The sequence below is a fragment of the Nycticebus coucang genome, chromosome 11 (assembly GCF_027406575.1).
Source record: "Nycticebus coucang isolate mNycCou1 chromosome 11, mNycCou1.pri, whole genome shotgun sequence".
NCBI classification, from domain to species: Eukaryota; Metazoa; Chordata; class Mammalia; order Primates; family Lorisidae; genus Nycticebus; species Nycticebus coucang.
Genome location: NC_069790.1, coordinates 117,384,422 through 117,412,230, shown reverse-complemented (window position 1 = coordinate 117,412,230; position 27,809 = coordinate 117,384,422). Strand labels below are relative to the sequence as shown.

General features: G+C 39.2%; 1 protein-coding gene across 1 annotated transcript in view; it reads right to left on the bottom strand.

The window, feature by feature from the left end:
- The window catches only part of CNTNAP2 (contactin associated protein 2), a 1,471,582-nt gene that overhangs the window by 1,159,104 nt on the left and 284,669 nt on the right, over positions 1-27,809 (bottom strand). Inside the window, exon 8 of the mRNA XM_053608746.1 lies at positions 25,897-26,161. Coding sequence (XP_053464721.1) covers positions 25,897-26,161 — 265 coding nt within the window. The remainder of the gene's footprint in view (positions 1-25,896; positions 26,162-27,809) is intronic.

Genomic DNA, 27,809 nt, shown 5'->3' with positions numbered 1-27,809 from the left:
GAGAGGAGGGAAAAGCAGACAATTCATGAAAAAATAGAGTTTTTAGCATTAGATTTCTTCTTTTTTTTTTTGGCCGGGGCTGGGTTTGAACCCGCCACCTTCGGCATATGGGACCGGTGCTCTACCCCTTTGAGCCACAGGCGCCGCCCTAGATTTCTTCTTGATGGAAAAGAAACAAAGGGTCATCCAATAAACCTTATAAAGTTCCAGTGGGATAAAATATACACAATAATGAATAAGAAAGGCCATTCTAGAATGGATAAAGTCACAGGAAAATATTCTAATTTTGTTTTTAAATTTTAATTCTAAGTGAAATTAAAATTGCCTTTTCAAACCAAGGACATCAATTCTCATAAAGAGGTTAGGTGATCCTTCAAGGAAGGTAGGTGTTTTAAATTGAGCTCAAGAGAACTCATGCCAAGATGTGTAGAAAAATCCTTCTTAGAGAGCAATGATTGGATCCCCATGTATATTCCACACGTTGGCCTTGAGTTCCTACTGTGTGCTAACCATGATGCTTACCTACAAGTATAAATGGTAAACAGTTGAACATGCATGAATTACATGGCATTTATCATATTCATGTATGTGCACAAAAGATAAGCCCTCTGAACAACAGGACCCTGGGTAAAAAAATGACCCTAGGAGGAGGCTTACGTACTCTTATCTCACGTATCGAAGTACCAGGAAAAGAATCCATGTTCTTCCACCTCCGCTTACTGCAATCTGAGTTTGGCTATCCAACCAGAACCCCAAACATCACATGCCTTAAGCTGAATTTATCACTGTGATATGTTTCTTCTTCTAGATTTTATATCTCTATTCTTACCAAAGTCATTTATCAAGTTACCCAGGTCTTAAATTTGGAAACCCTTATAACCTCCCCTTTTGTTTTCTTCCCATACCATCTCATTGGTCAGTAAGTCCTTTAAAATTTATCTACTAGCTCTTGAATGCTCATTTCTGGTTATTCCTAATGGTGTTAACAATAAAAATCTATGTTACTTCCAAAATCTTTAAATACATAGCCAGTGCTTTTAGGAGATAATCCAAATCCCTCTTGTTAGCGTGCAAAATCCTTCAGGACCAGCTCTCTGCTTACCCGACTGATTCTTTCTTCTCTGAAGCTTCTGAGCATAAAACCACCCCTGTATGGTTGAGCGCCCCCTCCCCGTTCACGGCACTGCTCTTCCTCCCCCTCATTCCTTGCTTCCACATCTTTGACCTCAAACATTACTTTCTCAACAACAAAAATAAATAAAAGTAAACCACTTTCTGCCTTAAAATGTACTTGCCTCTTTTAAATGTAAACATATATTATAGTCCTTAACACATCATGCTCCAACTGTATTAATATATCTTAATAAATGCTGAACTCTTTCAGGGTTTTAAATTTCCAAATTTTATGTGATGGGCATATCGTATGCAATAAAAGCCACTGGTGTTCAATAGACATATGCTTAATAAAAAATAGATGGTTATAAGTTAAAGACAGCTATAATAATCAAAAGTGAAATCTTGACAGGGACAGAGGCATTCAGCAAAATGGTTTATAGCTTGGAAAAAGACTTCTCCAATTTTTATAAACTCTCAGCAACACTTTTCTCCTCTGAGCTAGAGGTTAACTGGTGCATTTTATTCAACATTCCCATAATTTAATAAATGCATTTGGTTCCTAAGGACATGAACGTAAGTGAAAGAAATGGCCTGGATGTAGTAATTTTATAAGCATCCATTAACATCACTTATATCAAGAATCTTTATAGTGAATATTCATTTTTATATCAATTGAAATTATCCTGGAAACACTTCCTACTTTTATGATGATATTTAAGGAAACAGCTATCTTATTTTGCAATTGCTTTTTATACCGACAAACCAATTTGTCAGTCATAGTAGTTTAGCAGCTGGACAGCTAAAAATAATGTTAAACTTATCCAAGCACATCTTTTATGTTTCTAGGGTGTTAACAAATTATACTTTCTCAACTACCTAGTGCCAGGTAACTAATCATAGGGTCAGACAACCTCATATCATGACTGTTCATTATATACGCCATTAATTGTGATTTATTTGTATACCCAGCTTATTCATATGTGAACTCACAAGTATAAAAAATGATTATTTTCAGATCATGAATTCATGCTCATCTTCAGAAAATATGAGTATTTAAAAAGAGATGAGCATGTTGTCTCGTATATTTTAAAACATTAACATGAAGACATAAATTTAATGCATATTAAAAACGAGTAGAATTGATTACATGTCTGAAATATATATGTCTCATAGAGTTTTTTCCTTAAAGCACCATGGATTAAACAGCTGTATCTGATTTTCTAAAAGCTTACTTCATCTAATTTTATCTTATTTCAACTCTAATGTCCTGTGTCATATTTTAATAATGCATATACCTTTAAAATTGGAGTTATAAAAGTTAAACACTGCCACGAAAATCACATTTCTGGAATGAATATTCGATCATACGGTTCTTTTAATTATATACTTCTAATAGGTACTCATAGAACAAAAGCCGAATCCCCTGCAGGATATAGGAGATTCTCAATTTGATTTAATGTAGGCAGTTTCTGCTTTCTGTTTTTGTTTTTTTTTTAATGGTCCACGTGCTCCAGACATTTTTAAAGTTGCCTGAAGACGTACAGTTTCATGTCTTGTAAATGCTGTTCTTTTTGTCTGTTTAGACTGACTCATCCCCTTGCCCAAATTGAGAACCCTGACCTTTCTTTACGTCTTAGATCAAATGTCACTTCCTCTGTCAAATCTTCACTGACTCCGGGAAGCAAGTTGCTCTTTTCTGTGTACATCAGACAACTTTTATACATCATTTTATGGAATTTATTACACTGTATTGAAGTGTTTTGTTTGAGATTTGTTTCCTCCTTTGGAGAATAAAGTCTTTCTGTTTAGGAAGCCTGTTTTACTGTCCTCCGTGTCTTCAAAGAGGGTTGCTTGGCACATGGCCTCCAGCAGCTGCCCAAGGAGACTGAAGTCACTGTGGCACAGACAGGCAGGGGAAGGATGGAGAAAATTCCATCATTCAGTCTTTGCGGCAGCCTTAGGCATGGCCAGTGCTTCTTAATATTGAAGACAAATCACTCTGACACACAAACACCTACATTTTATTTTCAGATGTACTAATGCTAAGATTAAACCGCTGCTTTATGTCCCATCTTAATTCACAACTAATGAAGAGGTTAATTGTGGTGAATCTAAGGTCAGCACAATAAGACGTGATTTAACTTAACAGCATGCAAAGCTGTTTCTTTTTGTAACCACAGCCAGCACACATGCCTGTTGTGCATATCCAAACAACCCACCAAAGAACTATTATCATTAACAGTATTATTAGAGATGAGGGTGAACTTGATTTTATTTTTCAGCTCTCATTCAAAATGAATTTATAAAAACATGAAAGGGGATTGTTTTTAAACTTGCTGGAAACTTACTCCATTAAAAATTGATGTGGTTATTATCAGATGTTTCCTTATGACTGTTTTGAAGAGGTCTGTGACATTTTAATTTACTTGAAAACCCCCAAATGCAGTTATTTGTTTTGACATATTTAATCACTTTTCAATATTAAACCTAAGGATGAGAAATCACTGAGGAAATTCAAAGACAAGACAGTGTTGGAAGGGGAAATGAGAGCTTTGCTAATGAAACTCTACATCATTAAATGATTTGGCCGAGTGCTTTTATTAACTTCTTTAGAACACAAAAAGCATACGAATTGTTTTTGTTATTGCTGATTTGATGCGAAATCATTAGAGCCCTTTAGAAAAATCAATATAAGGCCCTACTATGTGCTACTAATTGAATTGCTGATAATGAAACATCAATATGTAATGTAAAAATTTGAATTACATTTTAATAATGTACTATGTCTTTTCAAATAAATATTGTACATTTACATCTGGGATAGACTAAAACGTATGTGAAGCTCATTTATGCATCTCGTCACTCATTTGCTCATTCATGGAGCCCAGTGCACTAAACAGTTATGTCTGTGCGGGGGCTGGGGGATAGGATCCTGGGAAACCCCGAGAAACTAGGAACGCAGATGCTAATTCTCAAAGAGCTTATGTTAGTGGTAGAGATAAATAAGAAGCAAATACAAATTCTAAAAAATTATTGCATATTATTAAAAACATGATAAGGGAAATAAGCAGAGTGCAATAACAGAAATAAAAGTAAGCCTTGAATAGAATGCTCAGAAAGAATGTCTTTGAGGAAGAGCCTCAGATCTGCTAAAGGAAAAAAGACCTGACAACTGTTTTGGTTTTTTTTAAAAAAAAAAAGTGCATTTACAGGAAGGCAGTGGCCTTGACTGATGGCTCTCTCACCATGGAGAGAATAATGTTCTGATGCAAATGTTTCTGGGGGACCTCGGCAGCATAGTGGAGGGCTGGAGGGTCTTTCTCGGCAACCCAGAAATGATACCAACGAGGCAACAACCCAGGGTCAGTCGTGTTGTCAATTTCTGAAAAATATTTTGTTTTCTTGGGCAGCTCGCAGGACATCAAAAAGCCATGCCTGGAGACAAGCAGAGAACAGGCCAGGTGTGTTTATGCTGAGGGTGTCTGGGTTTTAACGCGGGGAAGTGCAGAGAGGGAAAAGCAAAACAGAACAGAAAGGAGAGTTATTTTTTTTTTCCTATAATCTCCATACAGGGCTCAGAGTTATGTGATGTCAAAGGTGACAGACGTGGCTGTGATCCTGCTAGTGGGAAGGTAAAGTCATCTCCTCCAAGAGATCACTTCCACTCAAAAACCCTTCAGGCAAACTTCTATTCGGGGGGTACACAGCATGAGGAGGACCCAGGCACGAGCAGTTCGGTTATTAAAGTGCAGGGTGCAGGGCAGACTCACAAAGGTCACCGGATCCAGGAACAGAAATATGCTCTATCATGTCCTTAACAATCTTTGACACAGCTTGTTTTGCCCTCCTGAAAAAAGTGTCCCTTTCTCCTTGTCTCTCCAGATTCTTTTAAGACGCAGCTAAGACAACACCCCTGAAAGCGCATCGCAGGCTTTAAAGCGCACCAGGCGTGTTTCTAGGGTAAACACCAGGCAATGTGGGAAAAGTGAGAAAAGTCAGGCAAGAATTCTTTAAAGGGGGGAAGAGACCATTTCAATATACCTAACAATTGTGCACTGACTTTTTTCCTGGCAAACTAAGCACTTACGACGTCTGTTTAAATGTCGGAGTTGAAAATGAAGCATTCATTTCTGTGTTTTTTTCAGTATTTCTGTCTACTATACTGTAGGTGCTAAATTCACATAAGCAACCATAGAGTCTTCTCTGTGTTCCTCAATTTGCATAATACTAAAAGTGGGCAGCTCATCTAATTTTTACGAATCAATAGACCAAAACCCATACACTGTACCTTTAGCCAAATAATAAGCTAAGGTCTCTCAGCCCCAAACTTAATGCTTCTTCAGTAGTTTGTTTTGTGGTGCTGAGTACAGGGCGCAGGAAATTACTTTTCTCCTTTACCAGATGGCTTCATGTTAGACTCCACAACACCAATGCCAGAGGAAGACCATCAGGCCTGGGGACAGAGAGAGGACGTCCCCCTTCATGCTTGTCAATGTTCCTTCAAAATGGTCCGTCATGCCATGCACCTGCTGTGGCACAGTAGCATTTGGTTACCATTTCCAGGTTTTCCCATACTCTGAGGGACATTAGCACACACAGGCAGGCATCTGTGCCCCCGAGGGTGGTCTCCGCTCCTGATGGGCTCCCTTCTAATATCTTCAGTGATCAGCACAAGTGGGGCAACATCACCCTCTCAGTGCCTTTCCTCACTATTACAGTAGACCCTCCATAGTGACCACTTCCCTACACTGACCACCTCCTGAAGTTGGCCTCATCTTCACAGACTGGACACGCACCCCGCGTATGTATCAGTACAGCGGGCCTTGTTCCTTATGTTGTAACCCTAGTTCCTCATGTTGTAGGCCCAGTTCTTCGTGTTGTTGGTCCAGTTCCTTAACTGACCACCTCTGTACGTTGACTGGTATGTTGCTGTCCCTTGCGTGGTCAACTCACAGAGGTTCTACCGTGTATGTGCTACTGCTGTGTAGGCTCAGCGAGGCCCCATCACACACAAACCATGGACTATGCCTGGTGAATAAGCCGCACACGTTACATAGCACACTTCATACATTATGCTATCTTGTCTCCAACCACGGCTCTAAACATATTCTTCAATGGTAGTTTCTTAACTTACATAAGGCATTTAATATTTAATTGTGAATAATGCATTTTATTAAGTCAATCCCTGTCAATATTTACATCACCTATGGAGAAGTCTAGGTTTCTGTTCTATCGGGGCCCTCCTCCAAATTTCTATATTCTAATAACTCAAATTCTTCCCTTTTTGTCCCTTCGGGAATGACCATACCTATTGCTTTAGTCTGTGTGGCTGCTACAACAAAATATCACACACTGGGTGGCTTACAAATACCAGATATTTATCCCTTACAGTTACAGAGACTGGGACATCCAAGGTCAAGACCCTGGCAGAGTCAGTGCCGGGAGAGGAACCACTTTTCATAGACATCTGTTTTCTCACTGGGTCTTCATGGCTAAGGGATGAGCGACCTCTCCAAGGTCTCTTTTATAATTGCATCAATGCCCTTCTTGGCTCTGCCTTCAATATCTAATCACTTTTCAAAGGTCAATCTCCAAATACCAGGACCTTGGCACTTAAGATTTTAGCATATAAATTTGAGGGGAGGCACAACCATTCAGTCCCTTGCCCCTGTTTCACTTCAGTGTCCTCTTTGGCCTTTTTAGTCAGTCAATACCTTTTCTGGAGAGAGTTGAGAACACAACTGTCCATTTTTTTACACTATATGCATTTCATTTCAATTTTCCAGGAGTGGTTAATATATAAAATGGAAAATGATTTTAAAGCCAATTAATATCATCACTGTGGTGGGCATCTACAATGCTTATGAGAAATTAATTAATTACAAGTCGATATGTTTTTGAATTATAAGTAAACATCCATTCTTCAAAGTTTTATTTTAACTCAGTCCAGAAGAATTAAAAGGGCTCCATAATGATCCTACTTATTCTCAAAACTTATTTTACTTCTTTTAACTGAACAAGTTCTCTCATTCTACATTTCCCATGCAGCTATTCACCTCTAGGCAAAATTTCTCACAGGGGACGGCTGTACTCCCGTCTCTGATCCTCTGATCTTACTTCTCCTCTTTTACTGGGAAAGTCAGTCCTCCCAGGTTTCTCCTCCGCCACCCCAGAAGCTGCTTGCTTTCCCCAGGTCGCTCCGAGTGTTACGACATCCTGCGGTCATTCTTGGTTCTTATCATTTGCCAGCTTAGTCGCATCATACCTTCTCCTTCAGGCACTTTCTTTGCTGCTTCCTGAACACCGTGTTTCCCGGGCACAGCACACCCAGCCCGCCAGGAAACTGACTTCGACTTGTGTTCAGAATCTAATTACTTCTCAACATTGAGACTGTTCTGCCAATCAGATCTCACTTAAACTTAGCATTCCTCTCTGTTTCTACAACTGGATTCTAAATTTCCTTTTTAACACAGCAGCCAGAATGGCCTTCATAATGTGAAACAGAAGCTGTTATGCCGATGCCCAAAACTGTTTAGTTGCTTCCGATTTCCAGGAGTGAGAGGTGATGTTTCTGAGGTGGACCACGGGCCTCCGGCTGCTGCTCACCGCATCCCCTTTCTTCTGTTACTCTTACATCCTGTGTTCTTGTTTTGGAAACACTGGCTTTCCCGCTATGCTTCAGACTCGCAAGGCGCGGCTCCCATCTCTGGGCATCAGCCTCCGCGTTTCTCTCTGCCTGAACACTCTTCTCCCGGAGAGTCACCTGGCTCACTCCTCACCTTTTTGAGATCCCTTTCCTAGCTTTGTTGTAAGGGCCATGCCGACGTATTTTATCCTACTTAATTCCCATCTCATCCTCACTCTCAATCCCTCTATTCTACTTTTTTCTTTGCCGCGACACTTTCATCATCTTGTAACATGCTGAGTATTTCATATATACTTTAAACATTATAATGATAAACTATGATTTGTGCACTTCTACTACAATTTAAGCTCTCCATAGGTCAGGAATCTGTGGTGCCTGGACTTACATTTGGTGCCTGGAATACAGTACGGTTGGCGTAGAGTAAATGCTCAACACATATTTGCCATGAGTGTAGAAACACAGGCAACCACTCGTCTCCCCGACTCTGCTTCCCTCAAAAAGCTTCCTCTAGTTCTGCCGAGAAGACAGTGGCACCTACCTACTTCATGCTTTAACTTCTTCCACGTCTTCCGTTTGCTCACCTAGCTGAATTATAAAAGCATCCCAAAGCTCTATTCAAATCTGGTGCATTTTGTACGCCCTCTTCTGATACCCACTAGTTGGAGATGACCTCCTTGTTCTCGATTTGTGAAGCTGGGACAAGTCATTCGAGAAGGCGCAGGAATGTAACTCGGAAGGACTTATCCTGCTTTGGTTCATGTGAGCACATAGCTGTGTCCCTTGGGCTGACCTCTTAACATCCAAACCTCAATTTCCTCATTTTTTAATAAGACAGTGAATGAGCTGTAAGATTCCTTTGATTCTAATTTTCTATGATATAATATGTAATTTAAGCACAGGATTTATAGTATATATTTGTCTAATAATAAAGCATTATGAAACTGTTATTTTACCATTAAATCTAATAACATTTTTAAAACAAGTAAGTTAAATCTCCACTTATTTACTTATCTCCTCAACTATAGTGTACATTACTTGAGATACTAATTTTGTCTTTTTTGCTTCTGTACAATCGAGTTCAGTACCAATAACATAATGACAATAAAACAGCCTGATATTTATGGGAATCTGTTATGCTTCTACCGATTCACTATGAATTCTCATGGCTAACCTAGAGATAGACACTACTAGTATTCTCGCTATTCCATTTTATAAATGAGAAACCTGTGTGCAGAGAGATTAAATGGCTGAGAGATGTTAAATATATGGTAGATTTGAACCCAAGCATTCAGGTTCTGGAGTTCATGACCCCCTGCCCTTCATCTAATTGCTCCATCCATCTTAGTTAGGCAAATGGGAGGCAGAAAATGGACCCAATGACAAGTTAGGAGCTTTTCCAATTGTAAAACTATTTGAATAGGACTAGATTAATATGTACTTGCCTGAAGTCGAGTTAATCTCCTGTGTACGTGAGTCATTATCTTTGGTAGAAACCATACATTCTGGGTACTAACTATCACAGCATTGGCATAATCCTTAAATTGAAGACATATTTCAGAGGCACAAGATAGGATGTTTCTCACCTCTTTCCATTGGCAAAGTCCAGAGTAATACATTTTCCCATGGTTGCATCAGGGAAAAGGCATTTGGATGGCACAATACATCTGAACCTCCAAATTAACAAGGAAGGCTTTCCAAAGATGGTCCCATTTCCAAATTACTGCTTTAAGGCCAAAGCCACATCCAGCTGCTCTTCTCAGCCCTGTCTGGTAGCACCCGTTCAGGAGCAGTGGAAACATATTGGAGCAACACTTAAAAAAAAAACCTGTGCAAAGAACTATCATCTATTAGATTTGTAAAAAAAACAGACTGCCAAATACTTGGTAAATGAATATGACATTTTGTGTGTGTATAGTTTTGTGTTGTTGTTATTTTGTTTTTACCCTTTAGAAAATGCTTTCCAAAATATTATTGGCCAAGAAAGAAAACAATTATGTTTGCACAGGTGATAGTGAAGTAAAGATTGGGAGTGTTACATTTAGCACACAAAATTAGACATTTGCCTGAAATACGCAGGCAATATATGATTATGTGAGTTGACAGCTACAAGTGAAGTTGTTTTAAGGGATTAGTCAACACAAAAGTATAGTTTATATGGAATGTTATTTGGCTATTGGTTATTATTCAACAGCTTGTATGAGCAATTAATGTGCTTATATTATCAATCTGCCTGTTTCTCACTTTTTTTGGCTACCCTTAAAAATGAGTGATTATATTCATGCTTGTTATTTTCCTCACATCAATTCCCTCCCATGTAGCCTTGGATTTGATTTCCTTGACATTTTCCTTGCTTTTACAGAATTTGCCACTTAGAAAGTACTCAAGTTTAGGAATAGAGCCAAATTCATTTCCAGCACCAGCTCTGCCGGTGCCAAAGTTAGAGACTCTGTGTGACCTTTATAAGCTTTGACTCTCTCCTTATGAAAGGATGATCACACATTTTTCAGAGTTTATTGTGACAACTGTTGGAGATAAAATACATCAAGTACGTAATATATGTCACAGAGTGCTCCTTATAGATGCTAGTTCTGTGCTTTTTATTTGTTGATTTTCATTTAAAAAATGTCTCGGCCAATATTGTCTATTTCTTCATTGTCCTTTTGGGCTCATTTTGGGTTTTACTTTATCCTTCCATCTCCCTTCAATAGACATTTCGGGTATTTCCAATTCATTTTTCTTGTAAGACAAGCTCTCGGATTCCTTACCTACTCTTTTTTGAAATTTGGGAGTGTCACCATTTTGAGCATAATAGGAGTGACTTCTCATGGGGAACAGGGACAAAGGGGTTAAAGAAGGAATATACAAGAAATCAATATGGATAATTCACAAATATACAATAACAGTATTAGCCTAAAGCTTCTCTATTAACCAGTGGAAATAGTATCTGTCCTATCTGAGCCTGCTACAACATGGGTAAGCAGTAGGTGTTGGGAGGGGATGGTGATTCCAGTACAGTGCCCTTGCTCTCCGACCGCCTACACTGTGCATTTCTTATTATGCAGCAGCCCACGTAGTTTACTATGTTTTCCTTTGCTCTTGAGGAACCCGACCAGCTCCTCTGACTTTGAGGATGCCACACACTCTCTTAGCTCTCTTCTTGTCTAATCATCCATTCTTTGACCTTTGGTTGGCTTTTCCTCTTCTTACCAAATTCTGAAAGGTGGAGTCCCTGGGGGCTCCATTTGGGACTCTTTCCTGCTCCCTCCCAGTCCTTACTTGGTAATGGGATACAGTCCTCTGCTGACAGCTCCGGCCCCAACTCTTCTCTGTACTCCAGACTCATGTGCCTACCTGAAAACTTGACTCGTCCTCTTAAATACGAAGCAGACAACAGATGGGTCACATATCCAAAACAGAGCAGGACTCTCTCCAAGCTCCTGCTCATGCTTTTGCACATTAGCCAAAGGGACTACTATTCATTCAGCCAATCAAACCGGGAACCTGCAATTCCACCTTGAGTCTACCCTTCCTGCACACTTCACACGGAGCTATTGCCAAATTGCGATGGTTCTCACTTTAAATACTTCTCAGATCCTCTAACTTCTCTTCATCCTCACAGCTACCACCATAGTGAAAACCACTGTTACCTCCTCCTGGACGAGGCGACAGCTTCCCTGTGTCCCCTCCTCCCCATCCCTCTCCCACTCTGTAGTCTGCCATCAATTTTACCTACTTGTCTGTCCATTATCTACACAGAAGACAGATAAATCTTTTAAAAATCATATTGTGCCATTTCCACGGCAAGAAATCCTTCAATGAATTTCAATTTTAACTTCTTCTTGTAGTTTACTATACCTTACATGATCTGGGTTCTACCGACCTACCTCTCCAAACCAATTTCTTCCTTTTTACCTTTTTTTTTTTTTAACATTGATTGAATGGTCAAGTGCTGTCAAGTCATAAGGCTTCTGCACCTCAAGTTTTTCCAATACCAGCTTGACCCTTTATCATCTTTTTCTTACCTTTTATGTCTGAGCATAAATTTGTACCATATACTTTTGTATGTTTCCGTTACAGCTTTTATTATAATCTATACATGTTTTATATATTTATTTAACACAGTGAGGGCACCTTGCTTCTATCACCAGTGTTTAACCTTTTAGATACCAAAGATGTAAACAGTGACTGGTTCGGGAAAGAGAGGGGGGCATGTGAGAGTGTGTGGACACAACGCCTCCACACACGTCATCTCTAGCTAATAATAAAATCACATACATGGGAAGATTGTCATTGAGGACTGTAACTTTCCCCCTCTTATTTTGTAATTACTTTTCATCAAAATGACACCTCTCACACAATGCTGTGCAAGTTTTTGTGGAGATCAACAACCAGATGAGCCGAGGGTAGTGAGGGACATAACGGTAGGAGGAGTGAGACCATCCTCCACTGTTCATCACCTACAGGAAGGTGGTACCTTGGGTGTCATCCTTAGAACAAGGGGGCCACTTAGGAGGTAGTAATATTAAGACAGACCACAGGAGGAAGAGAACTTCCAAGTTGACCGCTGAGAGAAGAGGCAGGAAAATCTTACTACCGCTCCCTGCATAGGAAGCTGAGCTGTGGGGGACGAAGGTGTTCAGCGCTCACCCCCTGCGGCATCACATCTTTATACTCTCTCGTCTCCCCACCTAGAGCTCCGAGGAACACACTTTGAAAACTGATAGGTGCTAGCTAAGTCTCTCTTCTGTTCTAAAATGCTTTCTTTGACCATCCTATCATGGAATTTTTATAACACCTGAACCTCATATTGGCTACCACCTACTCTGAGCATTTAAATAATTGCTGCTGCATGTTAACTTCGCATAGACTCCTAATTTGTTTATGTCTGTTGCTAAAAAAGATGGCAGGAAGAAGTTAAACTTGGTAAAAGACGGTACTACAGAAGTCAGATAGTTACTAAAAACACAGCTTGCCGAACTTGGTGTTTGTAGAAAAAAGAGAAATTAATAACAAAATATGGTTTAGAATAGTGCCTAAGATCGTCTGCATGGAGAACTGTCTCATCATATGGTTACTTCCAACCACACAGACATATCAGCAGTGTCACTACAATATTTGGAAGTGCAAAAGTTCCACAAAGAAAACAGAAGTGTGGCCGGGTGGTAGCTCCAGGCAGCAACCCCAGCACTCTGGGAGCTGGGAGGTGGCGGGAGGATCCCTGGAGATCAGGAGGTGGAGGGCACAGTGAGCCTGGATAACGCCACTGTCTGCACTCTAGCAGGGAGACAGAGCAAGATGCTGTCCATTCAAAGGAAAAAAAAAAAAAAAAGAAAAGAAAGAAAACAAAAGTGAGGTACAAGGGAGTAGCCTGGGACTTTTCAAAGCATTTATATTGGGGCAGAAAAAGAGGAGACTCTAACAAGTTAGAGCAAAATGGAAAAGGGAAAAAACTAAGTGGAGCTAAAAGGGACCCCCAGGTGTCAGCTTTTCTAAACTTGTTAAATTGCTCTTTAGGTTAGGAGTAAAGGGAGGCTCCAGGAGGACAGGACGGCACTCCGCTATTGTAGCCTAACGTCCAGAGGAGGAAGCATTCAGAGCAGAGTCCTCACTCAGCCTGGGCACCACTGACACTTGGGCCCAGATAAATCTCTGCCTGGCAGGAGGGTGGGCTGTGAGCACTGCTTACATTGGAAATGTGTAACCTTCAGCAGGATCTTTGGCTTGGGCATACAAGATGCCGGTGGCATCCTACCTACCAGCCCCTAGTTGTTTCCAGATATTGCCAAGGTACACCTGGGGATAACATCATCCCTAGAGAGAAACTCTGCTTCAGAAGATCTGTCTTCCAGATTTACCCTCCTCACTTCCCTGTACTACTTGTCCTGGATTTATTAAGAGGAAAAAAGGGAATAGGAACAGGTAGGAATTGTTAATTTTATTACTTAATAGTAAATTCTCAAACATTGCAGAAAAGAAAAAGATAGAACTCAAGTAATTCCTACAAGTTTAGGATGAGGTATAATCCTGACTTGGTTGCGGTCATTTCCTCTTACAGACGCAATCATTTTCTATTCCAAATCATTAAAAAATAATGATCCGATTATAGCACTTACTAAGTAAAGGAATTATTGATTTTAAGTTTTTTTACTTTATTCATGATTAAAGGATTTTCTAAAGCATGTGTGCACACCTGCACACACCCACGATTCTCCCTGTGTCTACCAGACACAGGACGTGCCTGGGGACACACATACCTGCACACACACATGACTCTCCCTGTGTCTACCAGACACAGGACGTGCCTGGGACACATTCTTCAGGGTTTTCCCACTGTGACACCCATTGGCTGTGCTATGTATAAATTGTACTGCATGTTACAAAGCAGCTCCAGGCGGTAAAACTCTAGATGTAGAGCACTTCCTTCTTCTTTCAGTTTCGTATGAGAAATATTTCTTATAGAGACTCTCAAGAGTTTATTTCCCTCATCAAGCTTTTTATAAACAAACCATTTGCTACGTGTGCCTGTGACACTGATCATCCTGAGGGAAGTAGGACCCAGTAGCTCCTTGGATAGAAAAGGTTAGAAACGTACGTGCCCCCAGATCTACATATATGATCCAGATTTCTCATTTTTCTATATAATAACATTGCATTAAAAGGAATGTGGAGTAAAAGCAGAGAATGTATTAGCTCCGTTCTGCCCATTATAGCCAGATACAACATGCTAAAAATGTAGTAAGTGTGTGCTGGATGGTCTTATGGGAACTGGGATGAACATGCTGGTGTCGGGATGGAGGAAGGATGGAGGTAAGACACACCCCACCACTCCCGCGGAGTGTCTCCTTACAGTTACTCCAAGCTTATGTTCAGTTACGTGATCAATAATGTTTATATTATTGCCTGGAGTTAGCAAATAGAAAGAGTCAGAGCCAGTGCTATTTAACCATCCATAAGCAACATTTCCCCTAACAAAGCAAGTCATACGAGGCTCCTGCAGTCAACAGACAGGCTCTTTTAATCTGGTGAGGAGAGAGCTCACTAGCGATCAAGGGCATTAGGTACAAAGTAGAAAAATCTTTGATTCCCTTATTTTCCCCTGGAGTTATGTCAAATGCATCCCCGAGCCTGAAGAGGAGAATAAAGCTAAATGAATCTTAATCATGCACATTTTTCTGTACTGCATGAAAAAATATAAATACAAAGGGAATATGACTAAATTTCAAGGTTTTGCTTCATGTCGAGCTCCTGAGAATATGTCTTTTTGGCAAATATATGTACTTTCATTTCATTCATAGAACAGTTTATCCTGTACAGTTCTAGGCTTCCATATCTTTAAAAAAATCTCTTCATATTATAAAAGTATCAAATTAAAATTTAAGTTCTGATCAATGTCATGCACATCAGCCTCCCGCAGTTAAGCAATTATTTCCTTGGAGATATTTGCTACTCTCCTTTCCCAATGAATTTGGTTTATTTAAGTTGGTGAAGACAAGAGAATTATAAAGTTAGAGTTTATAACATCCTGGTATCAGTTCATTAAAAAAATCAATCAACTAGATATTTGGAAACATGTCACATGTGAGGCATTGTGTTAGGTTCGGCGCTAGACAGGCTGAGTGCGAGCAGGCTTACCGTGCTTGGAATGCTTTAGAAAAGCCAGCGTTTTCAATTAGAGCCCTCACATGTCTGAACAATACCATATACAGTTAAACTGCATACTATTTTAAATTGCACACAATCTTTACGGGCACCCTGTATAATGTCAAACAAGTGAAAACATTTAAAGTGATACAAAATTTTAAAAGAAGTTTTGTGATCACCAAGGGAGGAGTATTGGGGCTTTTAGCTGAGAACATGCGAGACTTAAAACATTTAGGGTTTATGGAATATATTTGAACGTAAACATGCTACAAAGGAAGCAGTCATTTAAATTTCAGTCACATAGGAATGTGCAAAATGGGCGTTAAACATTTAGAGAGGCAGGAGGCCAAGAGAAGAGCAAGGACTCTTTGCAATAGCCCCTGTGGAAATCCAACAAAACATCAAAGATGAAAGCACTTACTACCTGTTTCAGGATGAGTGTGGTAAGTGTTAGGAAGGCGGCGTGAATAAGACATGGTAAGGAAGGAGTTCGCAATTTAAGATGGAACAAAAAATTTATTATTTCAGAAATGAGGTGCTGTAGCATACTAGAGGATAGCAGATAATTCCCCAGGGTTTGGAGAAGGAAATGGTACTGAAACCGGACATGAAAGATGAGCGGCAGTCTGTCCAGGTGTTGTACAGAGGAAGCACTTCCTGGCAGACAGTGGCACAGGGTCAGAGCAGTGGTGCAAAGGAAGGAAAATGAAGCCAGATCCTCCAGCTGGACTCAGGCCGTGCTGCTCCTGGGTGACAGGCTGAGACATCAGGACTTGCCCTGTAGATAACTGGGAATAATTAAAATATCTTCCCTGCATTTTAAAACACGAACTTAGATAATGTGAGAAAGAACTTGGAAACAATGAGAGCGATTATTTCGAAGGCTCTTGTAGAATTCTCATGAGACACGGTCCGGACATCCTCAATCTCATGGTCTGCATTCAACAAATATTTCAGATGTGTTCTGTTCAGCAAGACCTGATCCTGTGTGAGCGAAAACTGAACTGAATGAATGAATGAATGAATGAAAACTGAACTGAATGAGTGAATGAGTGTGGTAGGTAGAGCCATAGAGTGACCGAGGGTACTGACGTCACACTCCTGTTTTCTGATGGCCAAGTTCTGCTCTGTAATAGCCGGAAGAGTCCTGATGACTCATCTTTATTCCTGTGGTTTTTTTTTTTTTTTAACCTACAAAAAGAATATGATAATGGCCTTTATCCCCTGGAGCTATTGAGAGAATTAAATGGCTTAATACATATGTGCACATTATCCTTGTTTTAATAGTGACTGGAACAGAAAAAGAACTCAATCAGTATTAACCAGTGGGCAGTCTGGCTCCAGAGCTGAGGCACATAACTACTCTACCATTGTAAATAGGCCAGTGATTGAAAGAACCATTCTTTTGGCAATTACGATGCCCATGATTATCTTTTCAAGTGATGAGTTTTTGAACTAGGTCGAGGAGATAATGGATAGGAGAGGCACTTTAAAAGCACTCGTGGTAACTGCTAAATCTTTACTGGGGAAGATTGTGCTGGGGAAAGGTAGAAGACAGACTTTGACTTTTCCCAAGGTTTTGAACTTGGGTCACCGGAAGAATGATTTTACTATTGATATAAATGAGACAGGAAGAAGAAGGTTCCTGGATGCTGTAGTGCCCAACCCACGGGTCACTGGTGCCTAAAGCAGGACAATTAATGTACAGAAGTTAGTGCAGAGGCTCAGTATCCGTCATCTATGTCATAGTTATCATGATCTCGGGATTAGATGACAGACATCTCTGATGGCCCAGGGGCCTCGTTTCCTCACCCCTTACAGTGGTGCAGTAGACAGCCAGCTCAGCAGTCCTGAGTAAGCACACGGGAGAAAATCTGCTGCTGGGTCCAGATTTCTAACAAGGCAACTTTCCTGGCCCCCAACCCCCCCCCTCCTCTAATTGCGTAAAAAATTACATACGCATGTTCCTTGCTCCTGGAATCTGGGCTGTGGTGTCAGCTGACATCTTTGCTCAACCAAAGCTAAGACTCTGGGGGATTGTGTGCACTTTACTACTTCTCTGCGTCAGTTTTTCCCATTTAAACCATATGTTAGATTTGCATATTGAGAAGTAATAGGAACTTGATGACTAAGAAGACAAGAGAAGGGCTGAGATGGGGCATTGCCTGCACAGGGTTTGATAGAGGTGTTCCAGGGAGACAGATGGTTAAACTCAAGCCTACGGGAGGCGAAACTCGCAGGCTTACCAAGTCTGTAAGACTAGAGTTAAAAGCAAAGCTGTAGGGAACTAGAATCAGAGAGAGAAAGAATACTGAGAAATCAGGGGTAAGCGGTACTCCATACCCAGCCAGGGAAAGGGCAGTGGAGTCCCGTGTCCAGGGACAGCAGGAGCCCAGCCTCTGAACAGAGGTCCCACAGGTTCACGGATAGGTCAGGGAAGTTTCAATGACTTGACTTCATTTTTTTGTTTGTTTGGTTTTCTGATTATGAAGGCAAATTGCTCCATGCCAATACTATGCATTTAGTTAATTATTTGAAACAAAATTAGATACACAATGGCAAAATTATCTAAACTTGACTTAGATATCTAATATATAAGTATGTATTCCCTATATACTCATTAATCAGAAAAGTTTTGACCTTAGACGAAGTTTTTGCCCTTACACATAAATGGAAATAAAGAAGAGAAGGGCCACACTGTGTGTGTATGTGTTTACATACGTGCATACACACTCACACACACTTTAGAACACCATGTTGTACATGGTAAATACATTCACTCTTACTTGTCAACTTACAAAGACAATCGCTTTCCAGTACAGCTAATATGCTTGTGTGTCCTCTCTGTTCTGGTTTTGGAAGCATCCCCAACTAGATGCATATATTAATTTTGGAGTTTCTTGGCTATGTTCTTAGCAGCTCTTTTCATAATTCCCTTTTGTTCTCTTGGCTTATACTAGTTATATCTGTTTTTTTTTTTCCTCTGTGACTTATTTATTTAGTAAACTGAAGCTTTTAAAACATGAGCTAGTCTCCGTCAGCATTTTTTTGCCTTCATTTTATCCATTACCGTTTACTAAGACTTTATCCTTTCCTTCAATTTAAATAAAAAAAAATTATTCTATATACATACATACAACATGTTTTATTCATCTTCCCTGAAAAGGCATAGAACATTTTAAAAGGCCCAGAAATCTTGCGGAAACTAGAATGGAAAAGGTATCCTGGAGCTCCATTGTAAATTAAAATGCCCCCACTGCTTTCTAAAGAATAAGTTAATACCTGGTATCATAAAACTTCCTCTCCCCCAAGCCTTCTTTTTTTTTCTCTTTCATTCTGGAATATAATGCTTCTCTTGATGTGAAAAAAGTACATCAGCATGTACTGATATACAATTCAAGGAGATTTCCACTCAGATTGCATGATGCTAGTACAGTCACTTTGGGAACTGAAATATAATTTTAAAAAGTCAGCTGGGTGAAATTACCCTAAGACCCAATCCCACTCACTCAAATGTTTTTTACTTGGTACTGTGTGGCTCTCACAGCAAGTCTGTTTGTGAATTTAGGGGAACAAAATCAGCAAAGTGTTAAATACATATGTCCAAGCGTATCTATTATCTATTTATCTGGGCAGATCTCTCTCCCTCTCTCTTCTGGAGTTCACTGAAGGAGAGGACAGACACTGTTCCAGCACAAATTTGAGCCCTTTACTGACATGAGCACAGTGCCCTATGAGTTAGCATCCCTCAGTTCGACCTCCTCTCTAAGGACGCCCAGCCACATTTTGTCATTAGCAAAATGACAGATTTGAGTTTCACTGGAAATTCTTAAATATCTCCAAGCTCATCAAAAACTAAGAAATCTAAAAATTAACTTTTAACTATTCCTTCTGTAGAACTGCAGGATATGTAGATTATTTGGGAGTAAAGTGATTTGATTCATTGGTTTGCCATTAAGACAGAAAACTAAACATGCCATTCTCTGATAGCTAGCAGTGGTTTTTTGAAAAAGTGCCTTGCATGAATCCATTTACTTATCTATTATCAATCATCTATCTATGCTAAAAAACAGTTTTTAAATTACATGGAAGGTATAGCATTTGTTTGAAATTACTTATGCATATTTTCAACTAATAAAAGGTCTTTGGACCTAACCCCAAAATTCTGCAGCTGAAAGACAAAATGCTCCATTTTTATGTAAATGCCATTGAAATTTAAAGCTTATTATTTAAAGACAAACTTCTCAGGAATTGATTGTACACACTTTTAATTAAGAGGAGAAACTAGAATTTTTGAATCAATAGAACTTACACTATGTGTATATAATTTCCACTTACAATGTTGTTAGGTATTTATTGTATTTCTCAGAGATATTATTTTATTGCCAATTACTTTGTTGGATATATTTTTTCTTTTGATAATAATTGATATTTATTATAGGAAATATAGGGATGGAACTGAAAAACATTCCTCTTAGTAAAGTGTCACAAGAACGGAAATGGAAGTATCCAATGTACTCAATACTAATATGAAACCAACAGAAAAACAACTTCCTGCCCACATGAGAGAAAAACACAAGTATATTCAATTGAGGGGAATTGGGGAATAGGGAAAAGGGACAGGGAAGGAGGGAGGGGGAATGGTGAGCTCTCACCCAACAGCACACCCCTGGATTGAACGCTCAATTAGAACTTGAATTTTACCTTAGAAACACAAACAACGTAACCTAACCTCATGTTAATCTGAAATTTTAAAAAAAGAAAACATATGAATTAGGGGAAATTTGTTAAGAATTCAGTATAGTAACTGGTAACGCATCAATTACAGGTAACCACAGTTAGTCTTATTTAGATTTTATTTCATTTTGATTATCTATTTATATTTGTAATTTATATTTATATGTGTATAATATTTATATTTTTTAATAATAATATTGGGTGGGGCCTTGGTGCGTGTCACACTTTATGGGGGCAAGACATGATCGCAAGAGGGACTTTACCTAACAATTGCAATCAGTGTAACCTGGCTTATTGTACCCTCAATGAATCCCCAACAATAAAAAAAAAATTAATAATAATAATATTGGGGTCATCTTTTACTTAAATTTTTATGAAAATTTTTATTTATAATATTATAGTGTACCATGACATTATATTTCATTTGGGAAACATGATTTATAATGGCATAATTATATTATGCCACTCCATATATTTTTACCTATCTAAGCATAACTATTTAAAATCACCTACACCTGGCCAAGAGTTTTTCAGGTGTGAACCTCTCTTGGTTGTCTAGCCAATAAAGACCCCATTCCTAATTTGAAAAAAAAAAAAATCATCTATACTTTTTTGACAGTTTGTTTCTAATTACTTTATTGTTATTATTGTATCTATGTTGAGATCAATATCTTTGTGTACTTCTTTATTTTCTTAGACTCAGAATAACTTCAATTTAATGGACCAAAGGGCAGTAGTATTTTTGAGGTTTTTAATAATTAAGATAAACTTGTATTAAAGATTATGCATTACTAAATAATTCCCTAATCACTTTGCTATAAACCATAATAAATCACTTGAAGAATTTGAAATAATACCTGGATAGATGAACATTATTTACTTTTTGAGCTATGACAATTTATCTTAAGAAATTTGGAGACAATATCAGCAGTTATGGAGCTGAAAACGGATTTTCAGGAAACAATTAAAACATAAAAATTCAACTCCAAATGAGACTTTTTCCTTCCATAATGAAAAAAATTTATCAGTGCAAGTTATCACTGAATTTTGGAAATTGGTATGAATTTGTTCTTTTAAAGAAATATTAATATGTTGGTTACATTCTCAAGTGTTCTCTAAACAAAGAGCAGAAATACTGTGATTGCACAGGACAGGCGAGCCATGAGAGGTCTCCAGCACGTGCACTTGCCCTGACTTCACTGGGACCAGCCCAGGGTTTCCCAGCCTGCTGCCCAACCACAGACCAGCAGGAAGACACCCACCCCTCTGCCCAGCAGACCCCAGTGGAGCTCAAAGGTTTTCAAAGGAAATTTTACAAAGAAACAAAAGTAAATGAAACAAGATTTCCTCTGGAAAAAGAAATATAAACAAAGATAACCTTTGCTGAGCCCTGGTTTCTAAGTGGTCGTGGGGGCTGGACAGCCACTCTAAATCTGAAGCAGTATTTACAAGCCAAAGGCAGGGAGCTTCAAATACTAGAGTGCAAGCAAACAGTTGATTTAGGATTTTATTTATTTATTTATTTTTATTTATTTTTTAGAGACAGAGTCTCAATTTTATTGTCCTTCGTAGAGTGCAGTGGCATCACAGCTCGCAGCAACCTCCAGCTCTTGGGCTTAGGCAATTCTCTTGCCTCAGCCTCCCGAGTCGCTGGGACCACAGGTGCCCGCCACAATGCCCAGCTTTTTTTTATTTTTTTATTTTTTTATTTTTGTTGCAGTTTGGCCAGGGCCAGGTTTGAACCCTCCAACCATGGTATAGGGGCCGGCGCCCTACTCACTGAGCCACAGGTGCAGCCCTCGTAGTCCCTTTTTAGCCCATGCTTTTTTCTCCTCTTTTAGTACTTATTCCTCGTTAAAAACAATGCATAAATACGTATTAATAAATCAGTAACTGCGGTCCTAAAGAAATATAGTGGAATTTGTTTTAAAAATTGATGTTTTGATGCTGCAACTTGCAAAATAACTTTCATGGAAAGATAACCACTCTGCAAATTCAAGGTTGCTCAGAGATTGACTTAATTTCATAAGTTAAAGCTACTGTCAATTCTAGCTTTATAATTTGTCATACACAAAAAAACCCAAATTCTATAGAAAGAATTCACTAAACCCAACCTCTAACTACTTTATGCAAAACGAAACATTTGCTAGTACCTACTACTTGTTATATATGAAGCACTTCATAATCTGAAACACTGAACAGTCATCTTTTAGCACACTGCTTGAAAACCAGGAAAATAAAATTTCTGTAACTGTCAAAAAAATATACTTTGGGTGATTACTGAGTGTCTTGAAAAAAGTAATCACAACGTGAAGGCAAAGATACAGGGAGTGAATGAACAATATACTGAATATTCTTACAAGTAAAAGATTTATTTTGAACTAATGCCTCAAACAATAATCTTAACCCAGATGAAACAAAAACAGTTGAACCAATTGAGTTACTTTCATCCTGGACCACAGAACTTGTCAACTAAAACCCAAATCAAGTTACCAGAATATTCTAACTGAGACTATCTGAGAGTCTCTGTACTGACCTCTCAACTGCTTTGTGCATGTACACCAAAATGATACCAGTGGCTATTTTTCTTTTCTAGATTTTCTGCATGTTCTAAATTTTTGCAACCAAGTTTTTTTCTAAGAAAGAAGGAAAAACTTACTTCCATGCTCATGCTGATTGAAGTAGAATGGGACATGGTATAGATATATTTCCCTTCATTAAAGCAAATGTTAGAGTCCTGGGTTAACTATTTTCTTCATGTTGCTAATTTACTAAGTTACTCACACGTTTGATTGAATTTGTTAAAATACAGAAGAAATTGTCTTCTAAGAACTCCACATGGAGTTTTAGGATGCTTAAATAAGTAAAAAAATATATATTTTTAATGAATTGTTATTTTTTAGCTGATCTTTTCGAATCAGTGAGCATTGATAAGTAATGAAATCTTAGTTTCCAGTAAGTGTACAGGGAAAAAGGAGAAATATTTGAAACAGTAATGTATTCTCATTGGACTATGTGCAGGTTAAGACTACAGAAATGTCTGTTGGTTGACTTTGCTCAGATTCTCGACTAAATTATTTCTACAGTCCATTTTCATTATCTCTAAGCTAATCTATTAAGGTGAATTAGTTGTCACATATCGGATTCCTTTCTCTTTCTTTTATTGTTTGAATAGACACAGATTAAATTAGATGAGAGTATCTTGGAGTCTTAAATTAGACCAAATCAAATTAATAAATGTTTATTGATCACTCTGTTTAAGATCTATTATTTTAAACATAATGGTTCCTGTTCCACGGAAACCCACCAACAAGTTGTTTTTTTTTCCAGAGGATACAAGAAGGGAGGACTTCATACTAATATTTTTATGTGTTTAGGTATTAGAAAAAGAAATCATTAATCATAACAGACTCCAACTGGGGAGTTTCTCAGCTGTGGTGAACATTTGTATGTGTATTTGTTTTATCTGCTATTCTGGTCTCTCCAGATATTTTCTATTTGCTCTAAATCTCCTGAGGCAAAATTATGCTGGAAAGTCAGGATAAAATATGGTTTATTAATCATTTTGAACATTCTAGGAAAAAACAAAACAAAGCAAAAATAGAGAAAGCGATTCTGTAGGCATTTCACCACAGCTTTGGATTTCAGTAACTTAGATAAATCTGTGCCATAATGGTTGTGTCTTCCCTGACTGCCTTTTAGTAACAGTCACAGCACAAGGCCATACAGGAAGACAGCGCCTTTCAGCAGGGGATGGTCTGTTAGGGAACTAATTCAAGGGCCAGAGGACTGAGCTCAAGCCTTCCTTGAGCATCTCTTGTACGACAGGTGGGGTTTATACGCCAGAGACAGAAGAATCATAGCCCCTGCCCTAGAGGATCAGATAGGCTAGGAAGGAAATGACTGCAAATTAATATCGCGTGTTAGGAGCTGTGTCACGCTTCCTACAGGGAGGGTGCCACGAGTGGTGAGGGCTTGTCTAGATGTCAGAATCTAAAATCATGCACTTGAGCTATGTCATGACCCTCTCACCTTACTTGGTGAATCTGTAGTCAGCGTTCAACAAATACTACTTTTCTCTGTGCCTCCCATTTCCAAGTAGTTCTTTACAAAGCAAACTCGAACATTTCAAGGAACAACTAGAGAAATCTGCTGAAAAATTTTACCACGCATCAGTCCATATCATGACTATATTTTTTTTCTGCAGTTTTTTGGCCCCGGGCCAGTGTGAACAGGCCATCTGCAGTTTATGGGGTCGGCGCCCTACTCCTTTGAGCCACAGGTGCTGCCCATATCATGCTTATTTTTTTTAAATAACATCTCTATCAGTTTTGTTTTTACCATATCAAGCAAAGATTATTCCAAGGATTCCAAGTCTATTCAAATAACAAGTGTATTACCCAAGCTTCAGCTTATCTTATCACTATAAAACCAAGTTTATAAATAGTCTGTGTTTAGCCACGCTGGTCTTCCCTCAGTAGATAGACACATGTTGTCATTCTACCTTATATTCATTCCTGCCTTTTTCCCCCAATAATTTTCATAATTTTAGCATTACCATTTTGAAGTTCTGATTTAGTTAGTGGAATACTCTTTTAAAGTCATCATTAAATTCATATAATCTTATTACTCATAGTAAAAGGTATTAGAATGTCTGTGAAGTCAAAAGATACCAGATACTTATTGTTGAACAGAAGTGAAGCCGTGCTTTAAAGTAACTCAAAGAATGGAATTGGAGGCTCGATGCCCATAGCACAGTGGTTATGCCGCTGGCCATGTACACCAAGGCTGGCGGGTTCGAACCCAACCCGGGCCAGCTAGACAACAATGACAATTGCAACAAAAAAACAGCCGAGCGTTGTGCTGGGCGCCTGTAGTTGGGAGTCTGGGGCAAGAGAATCGCTTAAGCCCAAGAGGCGGAGGATGCTTGTGAGCTGTGATGCCAAGGCACTCTACTGAGGGTGACATAATGAGACTGTCTCAAAGCAAAACAAAACAAAACAAAAAAAGGAATGGAATTTGAAAGTTCCTAACACAAAGAAAAGACAAACCCCTGAGGTGACGGGATGTCCCAATTACCCTGATTTGATTAACACACTGTATGCCTGCATCACAACTTCTCAAATACTCCCTAAGTATATATAACTACTATGTATCCATGATAATTAAAAATAAAAAAAAATTTTAAAAGTTTCCTGATACTGTTATTTTTTTTAAAGAACATTTTTTTCTTAAACCATAAAATGTTCACTTGGAAGAACAGTAATATCTCTATTAAATAGAAACTCACATTTCTAAGGAACAGATTTTAATACTCTAAGACAGTGGTTCTCAACCTTCCTAAATGCCGTGACCCTTTAATACAGTTCCTCGTGTTGTGGTGACCCCCAACCATAAAATTATTTTCATACACCTGTATTTGTATACGGTGTACGTGATGGTTTTAGGTGACCCCTGTGAGAGGGTCATTCGGCCCCCAAAGGGGTCACGCCCCACAGGTTGAGAACCGCTGCTCTAAGACAATCTCAACCTATATTTTCATGTTAACCCATAACTTATGCCCTCTTAGCAATTTCCCAAGTTTTCCTCATTCAATCAGCACACAGCACTGATTAAAACGTATCTCTAAAATTTGAATTAAAACACAACCCCCAGCTTGTAAAACCAACAAAACAAAACAACGAAACGAACACAATGTCAGCTTTGAACCTCACAATAGCAATGTCAGGAGTAAATGCCAACCAGGCTTCACTGACCTGAGGAAATGTCTATTTGGCCCATCTTGGTCTGTGTGATGTTGATGTGAACACCCACTTTGCTTTCGGTCAGGTCGATCTCCACGTTGCCCAGATTATCTGCAAAGTGGCTGAAGACCAGGAGACCATTGGGGTTCCATGTTCTGAACTGGAAACTGACCGAGAATAGGTCCTGGTTAAGCCGTCCGGGCACCTCCAGGTAACTTGTAGCGTTGAAAAAGACAGGCACTGTATAGGGTTCCACGCAGGAGAAACTCAAATTTCCCTGGAAGAGAGGAAGGCATGCTTTGAGGCAAAGGATACACACACCACTGACAAAGCTACAGTTCTACGGAGTCCGAGCCTGAGCCTGGGCCACCTCACGCACAGCAGTGAGGCCTGGATTCAGGGACCGCAAGCAGCACCGTGAGTCCACTAGGAGTGTGAGACGTGACGTCTTGCCCCTGTCGTCTGTCCAGGAGGGAGTCACAGGCAATGTCCACTGTGCGACGGACCAAATGACAGCCTGACATGGTGGGATGATCATGACGGGCATTTGTGGGGTGCGCTCGAGGGTGGACATCTGGGCAAACATAGGGTCAGGGAGAGGGTCACCCCTGTCCTCTCCTGGGAGGTCCAGGCTGATGCTCATCCATGTTTTACTTCCTCCGATCTCAGTGGGAAATGTGGTTATTTGTTTGCTATTTACAAAACTGATACTTTGGAGAAATATCCTTGGATTGTATCTGCATACCTAATATATATGTAGGAATTAATGTTAACTAGTTAGCATCAGCATAATTGTGATTATTCAGATTATCTTGTTAGGCAGCTCTCGATCTTATTTAAATTCCATGAAATGTACTTACATTACAATGCATTAACGCTTGCATTACCAGGAATAGAACTAGATAAAATTAGAGCAAAACTTGCTATGATTTAAGCGTATCCCTCTTTCATATACTCCTCCTTGGTACAAACACACACACAAAATTGACTTACCTGTCAGGTAAGTTCAGACTGTTCACAACCTCAGGTCTTACACGCCTGCATTATATTTGAGTGTTTAGGTCCCTTCCCTTTGAAGATCTGAAAATCTACATTTGCTTCCAATGAGAATGACTTGTATTAATAAGCCCCCAACACCAGACGCTGGCACAGATGTGAGAGTCACGAACCCCTACCAAAAAATTTTAAGGCATATAATTTGATGAAATTTTCATCAGGTTCTTCTCTGTGTGTTTGAGTGTGTATATGTGTCTGTCTGTCTGTCTTTGCGTATATATATATTTTTTTCTTTTTCTTTTTGTAATACTCCGTGTATCTCCCACAGGCCTAGTCCTTCCATCTCAGTACAGTGACCATTAGATCTAAGGCAGGCTGTCTCCTTGAATTAATATTCAAATTAAATTTGCTCTGTACCTGCACAGATGATTATTTTTAAATGCTTGATTTTGCCAATGAAAAGAACATCCAATGCATAATTGCTGAGATGTTATAGCTGACCACATACTTGGGTTGAGGGGATTGTCTCCTGGGCAATATCAAAGATCCTTCCTGAACGATGGTGCTGACTCCAGAGTCAATATATAATGAAAGAAAGGGTGTGGGGGTGGGGGGAAGGGGAGAGGATGAGTGCTGAATCAATTTCACTGAAGTACCAGCACTTGACATCTTTGAAAGCAAATTTCTTTTATAAATATATGCCTGTGAAGGGCCGCTTGCGAATGCCCTCCTTGGCTCTCTCCTACTTTGAGTTTTCCCCATGTATGCAGATTTTGATTCAGGTGTTTATTCTGTCTGCCCATGCAATTATTTGTTAAAATAAAAGATGCGTATAGATCATGTTCACTTTACTACATATTTTTACTCTTCCAGTTTGAAACCTTTTTGTAGGGTGGCGCCTGTGGCTCAAGGAGTAGGGCGCCAGTCCC